Source organism: Abrus precatorius, unplaced genomic scaffold (genome assembly GCF_003935025.1).
Source record: "Abrus precatorius isolate BTA unplaced genomic scaffold, Abrus_2018 Scaffold3, whole genome shotgun sequence".
Classification (NCBI taxonomy): Eukaryota; Viridiplantae; Streptophyta; class Magnoliopsida; order Fabales; family Fabaceae; genus Abrus; species Abrus precatorius.
The window spans coordinates 4019013-4032298 of NW_020874373.1; the positions used below are offsets into that span (position 1 = coordinate 4019013).

General features: G+C 35.0%; 3 protein-coding genes across 4 annotated transcripts; 1 reads left to right on the forward strand and 2 right to left on the reverse strand.

Moving 5' to 3' along the window:
* Nucleotides 1-328: 328 nt before the first annotated feature.
* Nucleotides 329-5886, reverse strand: LOC113862765 (dol-P-Man:Man(5)GlcNAc(2)-PP-Dol alpha-1,3-mannosyltransferase). 2 transcript variants are annotated; one of them, XM_027495949.1, is made up of 12 exons: nt 5624-5886; nt 5341-5513; nt 5190-5255; nt 4929-5086; nt 4787-4853; nt 4636-4689; nt 4247-4335; nt 3396-3512; nt 1687-1823; nt 1517-1595; nt 852-908; nt 329-744 (listed from the first exon to the last, which is right to left on the reverse strand). In XM_027495949.1, exons 1-12 carry the CDS (start codon nt 5808-5810, stop codon nt 576-578), a joined length of 1353 nt encoding a protein of 450 aa, XP_027351750.1. In that variant the 5' UTR covers nt 5811-5886; the 3' UTR covers nt 329-575. The 2 variants fall into 2 exon arrangements, with proteins under 2 accessions (XP_027351750.1, XP_027351749.1); XM_027495948.1 differs by having other exon boundaries at nt 5187-5255.
* Nucleotides 5887-6621: 735 nt separating this feature from the next.
* Nucleotides 6622-7383, forward strand: LOC113863646 (translocator protein homolog). Its single transcript, XM_027497292.1, has one exon. It carries the CDS (start codon nt 6655-6657, stop codon nt 7228-7230), a length of 576 nt encoding a protein of 191 aa, XP_027353093.1. The 5' UTR covers nt 6622-6654; the 3' UTR covers nt 7231-7383.
* Nucleotides 7384-8248: 865 nt separating this feature from the next.
* On the reverse strand, nt 8249-9646 carry LOC113860639 (xyloglucan 6-xylosyltransferase 2-like). The gene has a single exon (XM_027493087.1). It carries the CDS (start codon nt 9644-9646, stop codon nt 8249-8251), a length of 1398 nt encoding a protein of 465 aa, XP_027348888.1.
* Between the last annotated feature and the right edge of the window lie 3640 nt (nt 9647-13286).

The window sequence follows — 13286 nt, forward strand, 5'->3', positions numbered from 1 at the left end:
ACAAATCTATAAAACGCTAACCCCCCCGTCAGTTTTGGTTAAAGATGCACTGACAGTTTTATATTACTTTTGACTTTACCCATATTTTAGTAGAACTAAATAAATTCGGATATTAAAAAGTGGACAATTCTTGTCGGTAGAAATAAAAAGTTTAGGATGAGAAAAGGTTGACTGCACAAAAGAAAAGTTCCAGCCAAAACACGTTATTTGGTAAAAAAAAAAAACCACTTATTCAAGCAAAAAAATAATTCTCATTTCCCTCTTCAAAGCGTAAAATATCAACAGATTATTTTTCCTCAATATTAATTAAATATCGATAATTCCCTCAAATACATTCAGCAAGTTATCAATAGAATTGAAAATAAAAAACCTTAACAACTGAGGGTACCGAGATCTAATGTTGCTCCTATATTCTGTTTTACATCCATGTTAGTAATCCTTACTCCTTAGGCTTGCTCAAAGACACATCACAAACATCTACAACAAAAGGGAAGGCGTGATAAGTAAAAAAAAACCAGTTGTCCAAAGTCACCCCTTTTCCTCTACAGAAAAGAGGAAGAGGAACCTTTGAACTTCTATTTGTCTTTGTGAGAGGATGGTTTACTTTGTGCATAAGGATACTCAGGCGGAGCAGACCACAAACCCCAGAAAATAATTAAGTGAAGGCAGAGAAGAAGCACTGATGAAAGGTTGTTTGAAGGATAGATATTCCAGCATAGCTCCACTCCCACGAACAAAATCAAACTGCTTGCTCCACATGAAGAAACGGATCATTTATGAATTGAATAGAAGATAAAATCATTTTTAAAAATTAAAAATTAAAGCAAAGCATGGGATGTTGGTTAACATACCGCAGCAATGTCGGGTATTGCGTTCTCCACAACAAGTAAGGTAAGCTATAGAAATACCTGTGCCAGAAGCCAAATCACAACAAGAGTAAGAACCTTTGCATTTGTTAGAATACAAAACCACAAACGTGAAACAACCGTTTCATTCTGTGCATAATATTTGTCTAACAGAACTAGTTTAAGAAGGTTCAGCATAAAGAAGGTAGATAATACACCAGAAAACTAGATCCAGTCAAGTCAATAAGAGAATCGATATCATTGACCATCAATGCAAAAATATGGTTCACACATTACTCGTCTGCTAGAAGGAATATAAAAGGAGAGAGAGGAAAGGCTGGCTGATAAAATTACATCGAAAGCTAATTTCTATTCTCAAAAAAAGAAAGAAATTATAAAAAAAAATGCAAAATTATCTAGTAGATGGCAATGACAGGAAAATTATTTCTATGAAAAATGTCTTTCCCATAGTCACTGGGAAGCAGTCAGACTGTGTCCTAGATAAAACTCAATCTTATTATAATGTAGATAACCCAGCAGATTTGCTTATGGCAGGGTGTTTTATTTTTATTTTTCCTTTTCTTTTCTTGTATTGTTTGATAAGCAAAATTAAACCAAGCAACTTTTGCATCCAAATCATTAACAGAAAAGGACAGTCCGAGCAGACTTACCATGAATAGAACTGATAGTGCAATGACCGAGCACATATAATGCCAATGAAATTTCCAACAAACATAGTTGTCACAATATCTGAAAGAAAGTCAAGACTTTTACAAACTTATCGCAAAAAGTTGATGTTATGTTATGCTCTTAAATCCTACATAAGACTAATTTTACTCACGTTCTTCAGTAAGTATCTTGATGGATGATGAACTACTCTTGCCAAAATTCTTAGGAGAGGAGGAGAAGAAGAGTGCAAGCTTCAGCCTCATAAAGACATATCTGGAACGTAGAAAGTTGCAAAGGCCTCCTTCATGTCTGTAACCAATTAAATAAGTAAACACACATAATCCAGCTGCATCAATATTTCAATCCAAAGTACAGCAGAATCCTATACATGCCAGATTCCCAATAATCATAGAAACTCTTGGGACGTAGATCCACAACATGACCAACATTAAAATATTAGGACCTGTTTAGTATGATTTCTTTTCTGTTTTCATTTTCAGCTTTCACTTTTAATTGCAAAAATATTTTTTATTATTTTCATTGTTTTTCATTCAATTTTTTTAAAACAAAATAAAAAAAAAAAAACAAACATTTTCTCAAAATAATCAAGGCCATTAGTCATACAACAAAAACAATAACAAAAGCCATTTCCCACAAAAAGTGGGATCCACATCGATCAAACAATGCCATCGTGTTATGCCAAAGAAAACCAGGTTTTTGGAGAAATCATTTAGATCTAAGTCCTTTTTTAAGGTTTCACTTAGGATATGTTCAAGGATGAGGTTTCAGAAGGAAATGGAAGGAAGCATTTATGTAACATTCATAAAAATATAAGAATATATATATATATATATAATATTAAGCATATACTAATCTATTATTTTATATATATTATTTTATTTTACTCATTTAAAAAACTATCAAATTAGAAAATATTTATTAGAAACGAAAACTTCATCCTCCCTTCTTTTTCACAATGAAAACTCAACTCTCAAACACATCGTAGAGTATTTCTTACGTAAAGTTTGGATTAGCATCTAGCTTATAAGAGCTTTTCAATTGCTAACCCTCCTGTTACGAATTTTCTAAAGCAAGAATGCCAAACTTATTAAGTTTATAGTTGCATATGTAGAAGTTAATTTTAACTTAATCAAGAAGCTTGATCATATCACCTTATTTATTTATTTTATTTTCCTATAAGTACTTATTGAGTTGGCTCTTAGTCTTCTTCTACCTCTAACTACAAGGCAATCCTCTATCTAATAGACTCTTCTTTTCTAAATGGGCCATATATTGGTCTTCTCACATGGCAAACCATCTTAGACATAATTCTACCATCTTTTCCTCCATAATAGTTACTCTTACTTTCTTTCTAATATATTTATTCCGAATGTTATCTACTCTAGTATGTCCACTCATCATCACAACATTCTTATCTCTAGAACATTGTGTTTATGCTCTTGTTGACACTTCGTTGACTGGTTCACATTGTTTATTGCATCAAAACAGAAGACAAATAACTTATCATATATATAACTTGACAAGAACAATTAATAAAAAAATTGGTTAATAATGCAATTCACCCCCTCCTATATAGGTTAGGTTAATTGCAGAAAACCCTCAAATTAGTAACTTCTGCCAAGTAGAGCAAACTGTAAATTTAAACCCTCATGCATGTGTAGAAAGCTTCCTGGGAGTCAAAAAACTTTAGTTGGCTAATTTCTAGAAGGAAAATTGCCGAGTTCTAAACCTGGGAAATGGGATGTCAGCAATTGACCTATAGTTAAAGAAAGTTCCTTGCATTACAGAAAAAGTTTTATAACAATCATTTCTGTATGTAAAATTAAAAAGAAGAATAGTAAAATAAACCTTTATACCTACTTGCACCATCTATAATGCGCAAATACAGCAAGTAATATGAGGTGAGCAGCCAACAAAAAGATTGCAAATCCCTTGGATACAAATACTGGTTCAGGGATGAATTTGAAGTTAACAGACCTGGTAACAAGCAATTGAAATAATGTATCAGGAAAACCTAACTGGACCTATTAAAACAGGGCAAAATAAACTTGCACCCCTAAACTAAAGGGCACCACAAACTCGACGCACTAACTTCATGATCCTACATTAACCCCCTTGATGTTAGGACTTAGGACTGAAGTGAAACCGTTTGTATCTCTATTAAGTTAAACAGTACAGATAATGTGTTACACGCGACCATTCATTGAAATATCACACTAACCCTCCCAACTCCACAATCAACAAAACCAGTCCTTAATTGTAAAATCCCCAGCATCATAATTCTCCCCTTCAATCTAATACATGTGAATGATATTTTAAACACCAAACACAATTTTAATTTTATGCACTTGTCATAAGCTTTAACCTGAAAATTACAAGCAGCTTCTCCAATCACACCACCACACATGACACCATATCTTCAGCAGCTTATTTGGCTTATGTATTGCATCTGGAGGCACCTGTCTAATTATGTTCCTTGGTGCCAAAGCGTTGCAGATGATCTTTACATGGAATAAAACTTAGATGCCTCTATTTGAGTTATTTCCCTTATGGCCTTATCTAATTTATCATTATTTTACCAACAAAAAATAGCTTTCAAATTATATCAAAGACACTAATGTTTGCAGTTATTTCCCTTATCTCATGTATCATTGTTTGCAGTTCATGGTTATCAAGCATACATCAATATACGAAACTGAAAATATAAGTACCAGAAATGGATGAAGACACGGCCAAGATTGAAAGCTCTTGATAAGTATGCAACTGGATGTGAAACCAGGAAAGGAAGCCCCAATAATATCTGTAGCAGTAGTTAACCATATAGGAGTTAACTAATGTTACAAAAATTGGACATTGCTCACTCTTGAGAACCAATCAATCCTGAAGCCCAAGAAGAGAAACTCACCTGACAATATGGAAAGATTATTTAAGAAAAAAATACAACCACCATCAGGCATCTAAAGATTTGTTCATTCTGTAATAGCATTTTGTATGATGAAAATAACATGTCACGCAGAATAGAGAAAGAAAATACAATTCCAAGCAACATTTTGCAATTATAGCATCACAATTATACTAAGGAAACTGAAAGGTAAGGGACCTGAGCCACTGCTGCGCCAGTTAACGACAATAACACACCGCCAATATCCATAGCCTGCAATACGCAAGAACAAAGCGGGCTACATGAGCACTGTTCCGGTGATTGCCAGGAAACAAAGAATGCAACATACTACTTTAAACATTGAATGTACCTTCAACATGAGGAGCAGCAAAGATGGAGCATAAAGAAGCACATTCATCTTTACCGAAACAGCTCCACTAACAAATAATCACGAAAAACCATGTAAACACCATATCCACATAGAAAGACAAGTGTAGAAAGAGAACCTTTACCTAAACAAAATCAACCCCAGATTCCACCTTCGGTGCATGAGTAAGAGTAATGCAGCATGGAGAAGCGTAATGGCCACACAATCATTAAACAGACGAAGCACAAAGATAGAATGCACTCTTTTGGACAGAGAGAGCAAGCAAAGGGCCCACCACGGAACCTGTTAGACATTCCAATTTTCAAGAACAACGAGAATTAAACATTCATATCAATAACAAATAACCAGAAGAAAAATGTGTTGAATAAAATGAGTTCCTTGCCACATCAGTCTTGACATAGATAGCAAGAACGATTGCGAGATTTATGATATATAACACTCCGAACAAAATCTGCATCGAGAAAAGAGAAAGGAATGAAGTATCAATTGTGAAAAATTGAATAAAACATGAGATGTAGTTGGAAGGCATTATTAACCTGAGCAGGGTAGACTTGTGCAGAAGTAAAATAGTGAAATGCAGAGTAAATGTAAAGAAAGCCAGCAGGGTAAACAAGAGGACCAGTGTCACCCTTCAGATTGCGGTAATCTCTTTCCCCTTCCAGAAACCCGTCAACCTGTGACATGTAAGCGTCCCAATCTATCTTCGTGTCTGAAATTATTGAAGACAAGTCGCATCATATCACATCAGCTTATGCATTCCATTAATTGAATTGAATTGAATTGAATTGAAGAAGAGAGAGGTATGAAATTCAAACTTACAGGGGACAAACGCGATTATGAGAAAGACAAGGACGGCGTCGGCAAACAGCAGAGCAACTGCGAAGGGTATTTTGGGGTTTTCAAATAGAAAGGGGATTGCTCTTGATCTCGGCGGTGGTGACGACTTCGTCACCGATTTAACAGCCATCGTTTCTCTGCTTTTCAGCCTTCTGCCTCCTATTTCCATTTCGATTCGATTAACTGAAACGTCCAAGTTGAACCACTCCTCATTCACTTTAATTTTCGTTTCTGGGCTCAATCCCGTGGCCCATTTAAAGTGTTTCTGACCTGATGACTAAACTTTTCCCTCTAATCCAACCAAAAAAAAAAAATAGACTTCTCCCTCCTCTCTTCGTAACCACACATGTTGATCAATTAAAAAATAAATAACACCCCCCCCCCCCCATATTTGATTAAAATTGTTTCTTTTACTGGATATATATTATGAAGTTTAAAAATATGCAAACAATATTATTATATTTAACTTTTTAGTAATAAAAATAAAGAATTTATATAAAAACATCATATTAATAACTAAAACAATTTTTATTAGAACTATGGAGAAGTTCCTCAAACCTTTAATTTATTGTGTTTTAAAATGGCGGTTGGTGTGTCGGCAAACGCAATTGAGCTGAACAGGTGTTGGGGTAACAGTAGGGGTATGAAGAAGGGAAATTGAGTGTGGATGGGGAGAAGGGTTAAAGACGAAATGGGCATTGGGCACGTGCAGTTTGCAGCTGCTTCCACACCTCTCATCAGACAAACGCATTCGTATCTATCTACGTATGATTTTGTCACTGCCAAGAGTTGTGTCTCTTGCACACGCAGCCAACTCTTTCTATTTACTCCATCAAATCTATCCACGTGTCACTCATTCCCCCAACATGGTTGACGAGAGAAATCCACGCTCTCTCCTTTAAAACCAAAACGCGCCCTTCACTTTCTCCCCCACACTCGCTTCTCTTCTCTTCTCTTCTCTTCTCTTCTTTCCTTTCTTCTTTTCCACTTTCAAACTAACTCTTCCTTCTCCCATGGCTTCCAACGATCTCAAACATCGAATCACACCCAATCCAGGTCCAGACACTATGAACGACAAGAAGAAAAGAAGGGACAAGCGAATGGTGATGGCCAAACGCGGCCTCAGGTCACTCGCCATAGCCGTTTTTCTCCCTCTCTCTCTCACTGTCTTATCAGCTTGCATAGGCTCTTCCATGCACAGCCAGTCACGTGCACATGATGCTGTCACGTGGAGAAAGCCCTTCTGGTTCCCACCCTCGTGGGCTCTGCACCTCACATGCCCGGCTTCCAGCTTCTTGATGGGTCTCTCGGCTTGGATGGTGTGGGCAGATGGGGGATTCCACAGAAACCCCATGGCTCTATTGCTTTACTTCACTCAGCTTCTCTTCACTGTGCTTTGGGATCCCATTGTGTTGGGGGCTGGGGCAACCAGAGTTGGCTTGATGGTGTGTTTTGGATTGTTTCTGAGCCAGGTTGGGTGCATGCGTGTATTTCGCCCCATCAATCCGATCGCCGGTGATTTGATAAAACCTTGTTTGCCATGGATTGCTTTTCTCTTTATTGTAAATCTCAAGCTCCTTTTTGTTTGAACCTTGTAGCAATCTTGTGGTGGAGTGGACTCAAACTAAACACTGTCACGTAGAAATCCTCTGTATACAGCCCGCTTAATCACGGAGTAAACACACGTGCTGTAAATAACATTCCTAGTATTTTGTATCTTGTTTGTTTAGTTGTTAGATGCTTTGTACTTTTCTTTTGTCCAAATATGATTCAACTGTCTTAAATTTGAGTAGCAGTGTAGTCTTTTTTAATTTTTTCCCTTAAACGCTTTTTTCACGGTAAAAAATTACCGTCTGAACTTAGTATTTTGTCACAACTTAGTCTGAACTTAGTTTTTTTTTTTTTTTTTTTTTTTTTGCGCTTAAGAACGCAATATCAAACACTGATATCTAATTTCAGATGCAGTTCAGTATCTGTACCAAGCAAAAAAAGTTATGCAGATAAAAAGCAGTTTTCAGTAACAAAGCAGACAACGGATGGTTTTTCCTGCCTCCATATCTAGAATTTATATTAAATCACAAGAAACCTTGTAAACATGTTTGGGCAGAATTTATAGTAAATTGTCGAGATAAATTTTTTTCATAGAAATTCAAATATGAGAGATTAAAATACAGAAGTCCAAACTCCAAAAACGAAGGAATATAGTATAAAATTAGATTCGGTGGGGACCCCTCTTTCTTGTGAGACCATCAGCCCATAGTCCAAGGAAATTTTAACTGTATAACTACAAACAGAAACTGGTGAAAGCTACAAGGGACCATAGACAACAAATAGTGATTGTATTCCAAGCCACCTTTCCATTACTTCATGCAAATTCGCGTCACAATCCATGGATAGGAATTATTTACAAAGTTAAGAAGCTTAAGACGGAGAGGAGCCAATAATTTACATGTATATGCACCGCTTTCCTGTTTCTCATAATATACCTTCTAACACAAGTAGTCGTGAGGATCTATTTCTGCAACTAAATATGCGAAACATTCCAACAACATGCACAGACTTGACCAGTTTTCTGACTATTTAACCACATAAGAATAAGGGAGGAGCTCAGCTAGATGATGATACCTCCACTGCTTTAAATACCGGATGAAGCAAGCCAAGTTCATCTTTGACCTCAAGAGGATTGCTAGTCTCATTCCTTATTCTATTTACTCTCCTACTAGCCAAGGACTTGTGTGTGAAGCCATAAATCTGTAGTATCTGATTATCCCCAAAATTGAAAGCTCTGTCCATCTGCTTCAAGCATCTCTCAACCGGGTAATCGCCAAACTTTCCACATGGCTTGCAACCCACAAAATGTGTCACCAACGGCCACCTATGGTCACCAAATCCAGGATGGTAATTCTCAATCATCTCCTCATACTTATCAACCAAAATACCCCAATAACCATGCAAGTAATAACCATTCTCAAGATAAACCTTATCACCCCATTTATCCCTCTCTTTTGCCAACAAATATACCATAGCAGATTGATCATCAGCTTCAAAAACTGGCCTGTCCTTGAGCTCACGTGTAAGCACTTTCCCAGCCTCATCTCTAACCTCCCCTTTTGGTCCCATTGGAGCCCAAGCATCAAGAATATCCAAAGACCACTGACAATTTCTCAACAAAAAGCTTCCAGTGTTCAACCCGATCCAATTCTTCTGATCATAAACCATCTCATTCCACCCATGCATTACCAAATTATACTCTTTATACCTCTCCCACGGCACTTCAAACCCCATGTCCGTGAACATGGCATCACTATCCATCCACCACAAGAACTCTACCTCAGGGTGAGACAGAAGAAGTTTCCTAATCAAAGGAAGCTTGGCCCAAAACCCAGCCATTTCAGCATCGAGAAGGGCCATGTTGTAAAACACCTCAATACCATGCAAACGACAATAATCAATCTTGTTCTTTATAGACTTCAACAAGTAATGGTCCCCGACGGGATTCTCACACGGTTTCGGTGACGAACCAGTTACCAAAAGCACACGAGGCTTGTTGGGTCGAAAGAAATTCGAGAAATTGGGGTTTTCGCGAAGCCACCTCGATCTCTGTTCATCCCAATCCGAGATTCTGGGGCCAAGACGATAAGGCTCGTTCGGGTTTCGTTTCTCGCGGTTGCTTTCTTCTTCTTCTTCGTCGCCGACCAATGTGGTGTTAATGTCGAAGGCGTTGTAATTGTTAGCGGAAGTGGAAGTATCGGAATTAGAGGAAGACGAAAACGACATCTTAGAATGAAGCTCCCCGAGAAGGCGATGAGGGTCGGGGAGCTTCCGGGAGTAGAAGCGGTTGCGAATGTCGACGAAATCTTGCTCCGGCGTGCCGAACTTGCCGGCGCCGATGGTGCCTCGCAGGACAACAACGGTGAGGACGAGGCAGAGGATGGTAATCTTGCAATGCCTGAAAGCTCTCTGGAATCTTCTTGCCCTCTGTGCTCCCAAGCACTTATCTAACATTTTTTCTTTTTTTTGGGTACCTCAAGAATCAATTTCAATCTCCGTGTTGGAAGTGCAATGCAACAAGAGAATTTGAGAATGGGAAATGAGTGCGGTTTTTATTAGAATCCAGAAACGCAAATACGGTGCTAGTTTAGGGATATTGTTGGCGTGATTGTGTTGTTGACGAATGCAGAAACGTGTGTTCCTTTGATGCTCGCGAGAGAGAAAACAAAACCAGACAAGCTTTAGCTAAAGACAGCAGATTCTCGTTTTGGAGAGTTGTTGTGATGTTATTAATTTCCCCGAATTCAATTTTAGTTTTCTATTAACGTTTTGATTTCTCTATCTTTTTAAATGTTTAAATGGAGAAATATAAGTAAATATCTTTAAAAAATAATTACGAATTATATTCTATAAAGACCCCAGAAAAAAGTGAAAGGTGGATTCGTGGCAGTCATAGAAAGACAGGAAACTTAAGTTCTTATCATTTTTTAAATTTAATACAATTATTAAAATATTAGTGAAGACAAAGTTAGGCTATTGGACGATGACTGCATCAGTAATTGTTATGCAATAAATTAATATTGATATGCTTTAGTTTTTTGTTATGCAATAAATTTCACCATTTTCTGAATTAAATATGTTATATTTTTACAATAACATATATTTCTTATGTAATTTTAGATTTCAAAGTGCGAGGAAAAATAATTACATGCACCGTATGTTAAACATTAAGATACGATAATGTTTAGATTTAGATATAGTCCAATCAGAAGAAAAGCTAACAGTGTGATTCCATCTCATTTCGTCGTTTAGGCGAATGAAAGACTAAAACTATAAAAACAAAGAAGAGAAGACAAATGAAAAAACTTTTAAGGAAACAAAATATTTTTTTAATATATATATATATATATACTCAGATATATCTTAAAATTTACTAAAATTGAAAATAAGTATCTTAAACTTTGACCTTATTTCAATTTATCCTTCAATTTTACCACTTCTGCAAATAATCCTGTATTGTTATTAAGTTTGGATTAAACGGAAAGAAAAATAAAATTTAATTTTTAATATAACAAGTGATAAATAAATATTATAATAGGATTAGATGTTAAAATTATTTAGAATAATTGAGATTATGAATCAATGACAAAATGTCTCTTTAATTGATGAAACAAAAAAAAAATTAAAAAAAAATTATTACCTTCATTCTATTATCTTTTTAGATTTTTTAACAATGACTTTTAAAAAGTTAAGAGCAAAAATCTCTCTAATTAATAATAAGATAGGTCAAATTTATATACTTAACTCAGTAATAATAATCATATAACTATATCTATTAATAACTGTAAAATTATTATAAATAAGTCTAATAATAATAATTATTTATAAAATAGATTAAACAATATGATTCAATATTTTGATATCAAATTAATTTGAAATTAAATTAATATTATAACAAAAATTAATTTATTTCAATACACACATAAAATATCTAACATAAACTACTAATAAAAAAACTAGTCTGTTTTTATTTATGTTAAATTTTTGTACTGCAATGTGATTTTATAAATATCACAAAGTAATGCATTTTTTAATGCTTGAATTACACAAAAAATATATCATATTTTGAAGTAAGTAATTCATCCTTTCCTCGTCACATGTTTTGAGAGCATTGTATCTTTTTATCATTTGAATTCATCAATTGTTTATTAAGCTTGAAATAATTTGATTGACAATGGACAGGAATTATATTTTTCAAAAGATCAAAACTTTATATCATATTTTATTTGGGGTGTTCTTTTATCGTCCTTAAATACCTGTTTACGGTGAAAAATGACAATTGTAAATAAATAATCCAAAGATCAATCTGGTGACTAGATTTAGATCCTCTTTGGGTTCTTTTAAGTGTGTTATTAACGTAACGGTGAAATGGACGCGTAAATTCAGCAATTTAGCAAGAATAGTGAATATTAAACGTGCAGAATTGACTCAAACGTAGAGGTTCATTTCAGAAAAGTATGAAATAAGAAATGAATTGCAGAAACAAGAACAAAAGCAAACAAACGAAGAAACTTGAATTGAAATGCAGAATGTAAAGGTACAGGAATGTAAATATGCTGAAATGTAAACGTACGACTCCTCACAACGGCGAACAGCGGCCACCGTGGGTCTCCTTGTAGCTGGTGTTTGGCACGGTGCAGGGTTTCAGCGTCTCAGAGAGTTTAGGTGCGGTGTCTGGGTGCAAAAAGTCGCCATTTGTAAAATGGTGCTTTGGAGTATTTATAGACATGAAGATCACCACCGTTTTCCTTCTTTTGCGGACACTTTTTAGTATCTGCCTTCAACTGTTGATGTTCACTATCCACCTTTGCGTAGTGATGAATGTTGATAACTACTAGTAACCGCTTTTGAATTTTTCAAGACTCCTATCTTTCGAGTATTTATGAGAGAAACCTAAGAGACTCTTAATGTTATGGCCTTAGAATAGTTTCTTCTTTACTTCTCTTTTCGAGCCATTCTGGAGTTTTGAGAGTCTGTCTTGGTCTTGTGGACTCAGAACATTTTCTGACTACTTCTTATTTTTCGAGCAATTCTGGAGGAAATCTGGAGCTCGGCTAGGTTTGTGGACTTAAAATATTTTCTGACCACTTCCTGTTTTTCGAGCAGTTTTGGGTGTCAAGGACTTGAAAACTTCTCAAAAACTCCTCGAAAAGCCATCAGTTTTTGTGAACTTAGAATATTTTCCTGTTAATTCTGTTTTTCGAGTAGTTTTGGGTGTTAAGGACTTGAAAACTCCTCAAAAGCTCCTCGAAAGCCATCAGTTTTGTGTTCTATTTTTTTCGAGTAGTTTTGGGTGTCTGTAACTTGAAAACTCCTCAAAAAAATCTTTTAGTTTTGTGGTTTTAGAATATTTTCTTGTCTTTCAAGCAGTTTAGAGAAAAATCAACAATGTGACAAAAATCTCATAAAATAGCTCGAAATGTGTACCTTTTAATTAAAACCAAAGATCTTAGATAATCTTCCAATATTATCTTATGTTCAGACTATCTTTGGCTCCTTCTTGACCTCCCGAAACTTGTTAAAATGTAGTTTCCTTCGAGATGATTTTTAACTTATAAAATTTTCATTATCCCAAACAACACCACACCTTTTTTTTTTTCTTAAAATATTTTGCCATTTGAATACATAAATACAATAATAACTTCACTCATGCCCCAAAATATTTGTTTGAATGGTGACACGTGCCTTCTTGTTATATTTTTTAAAAATAAAAAAAATCGCGTGTTTGTGTTACAGATGCGATTAAAACTTTATTTGATAATTAGTTTTAAAAACTTTCAGTTGACCTTTGTCTTGTCCTGCCGACACAATATTGTTTCTCCCATTTCGTTTTCATCTAAATAAAAATAAGGCTCAGTTGAGGAGTCCTATAAAAAATTATAAAAAAATTAAATGTGTTTTAAGGGCTTGTTTAATTTAACTTTGATTTTTAATTTTTTAAAAATTATATTTTAAAACAATTTTAGAAAGAAAATTTGTTTGATAATTTAGTTTTTAAAACTGTTTAGTTAAACTGTTGTTAGTTTTAGAAAGAAAAACAGAAAAATAAAAATAAAAACACCTAAATAATAAATCTATTTTTCAGTTTTAAAAA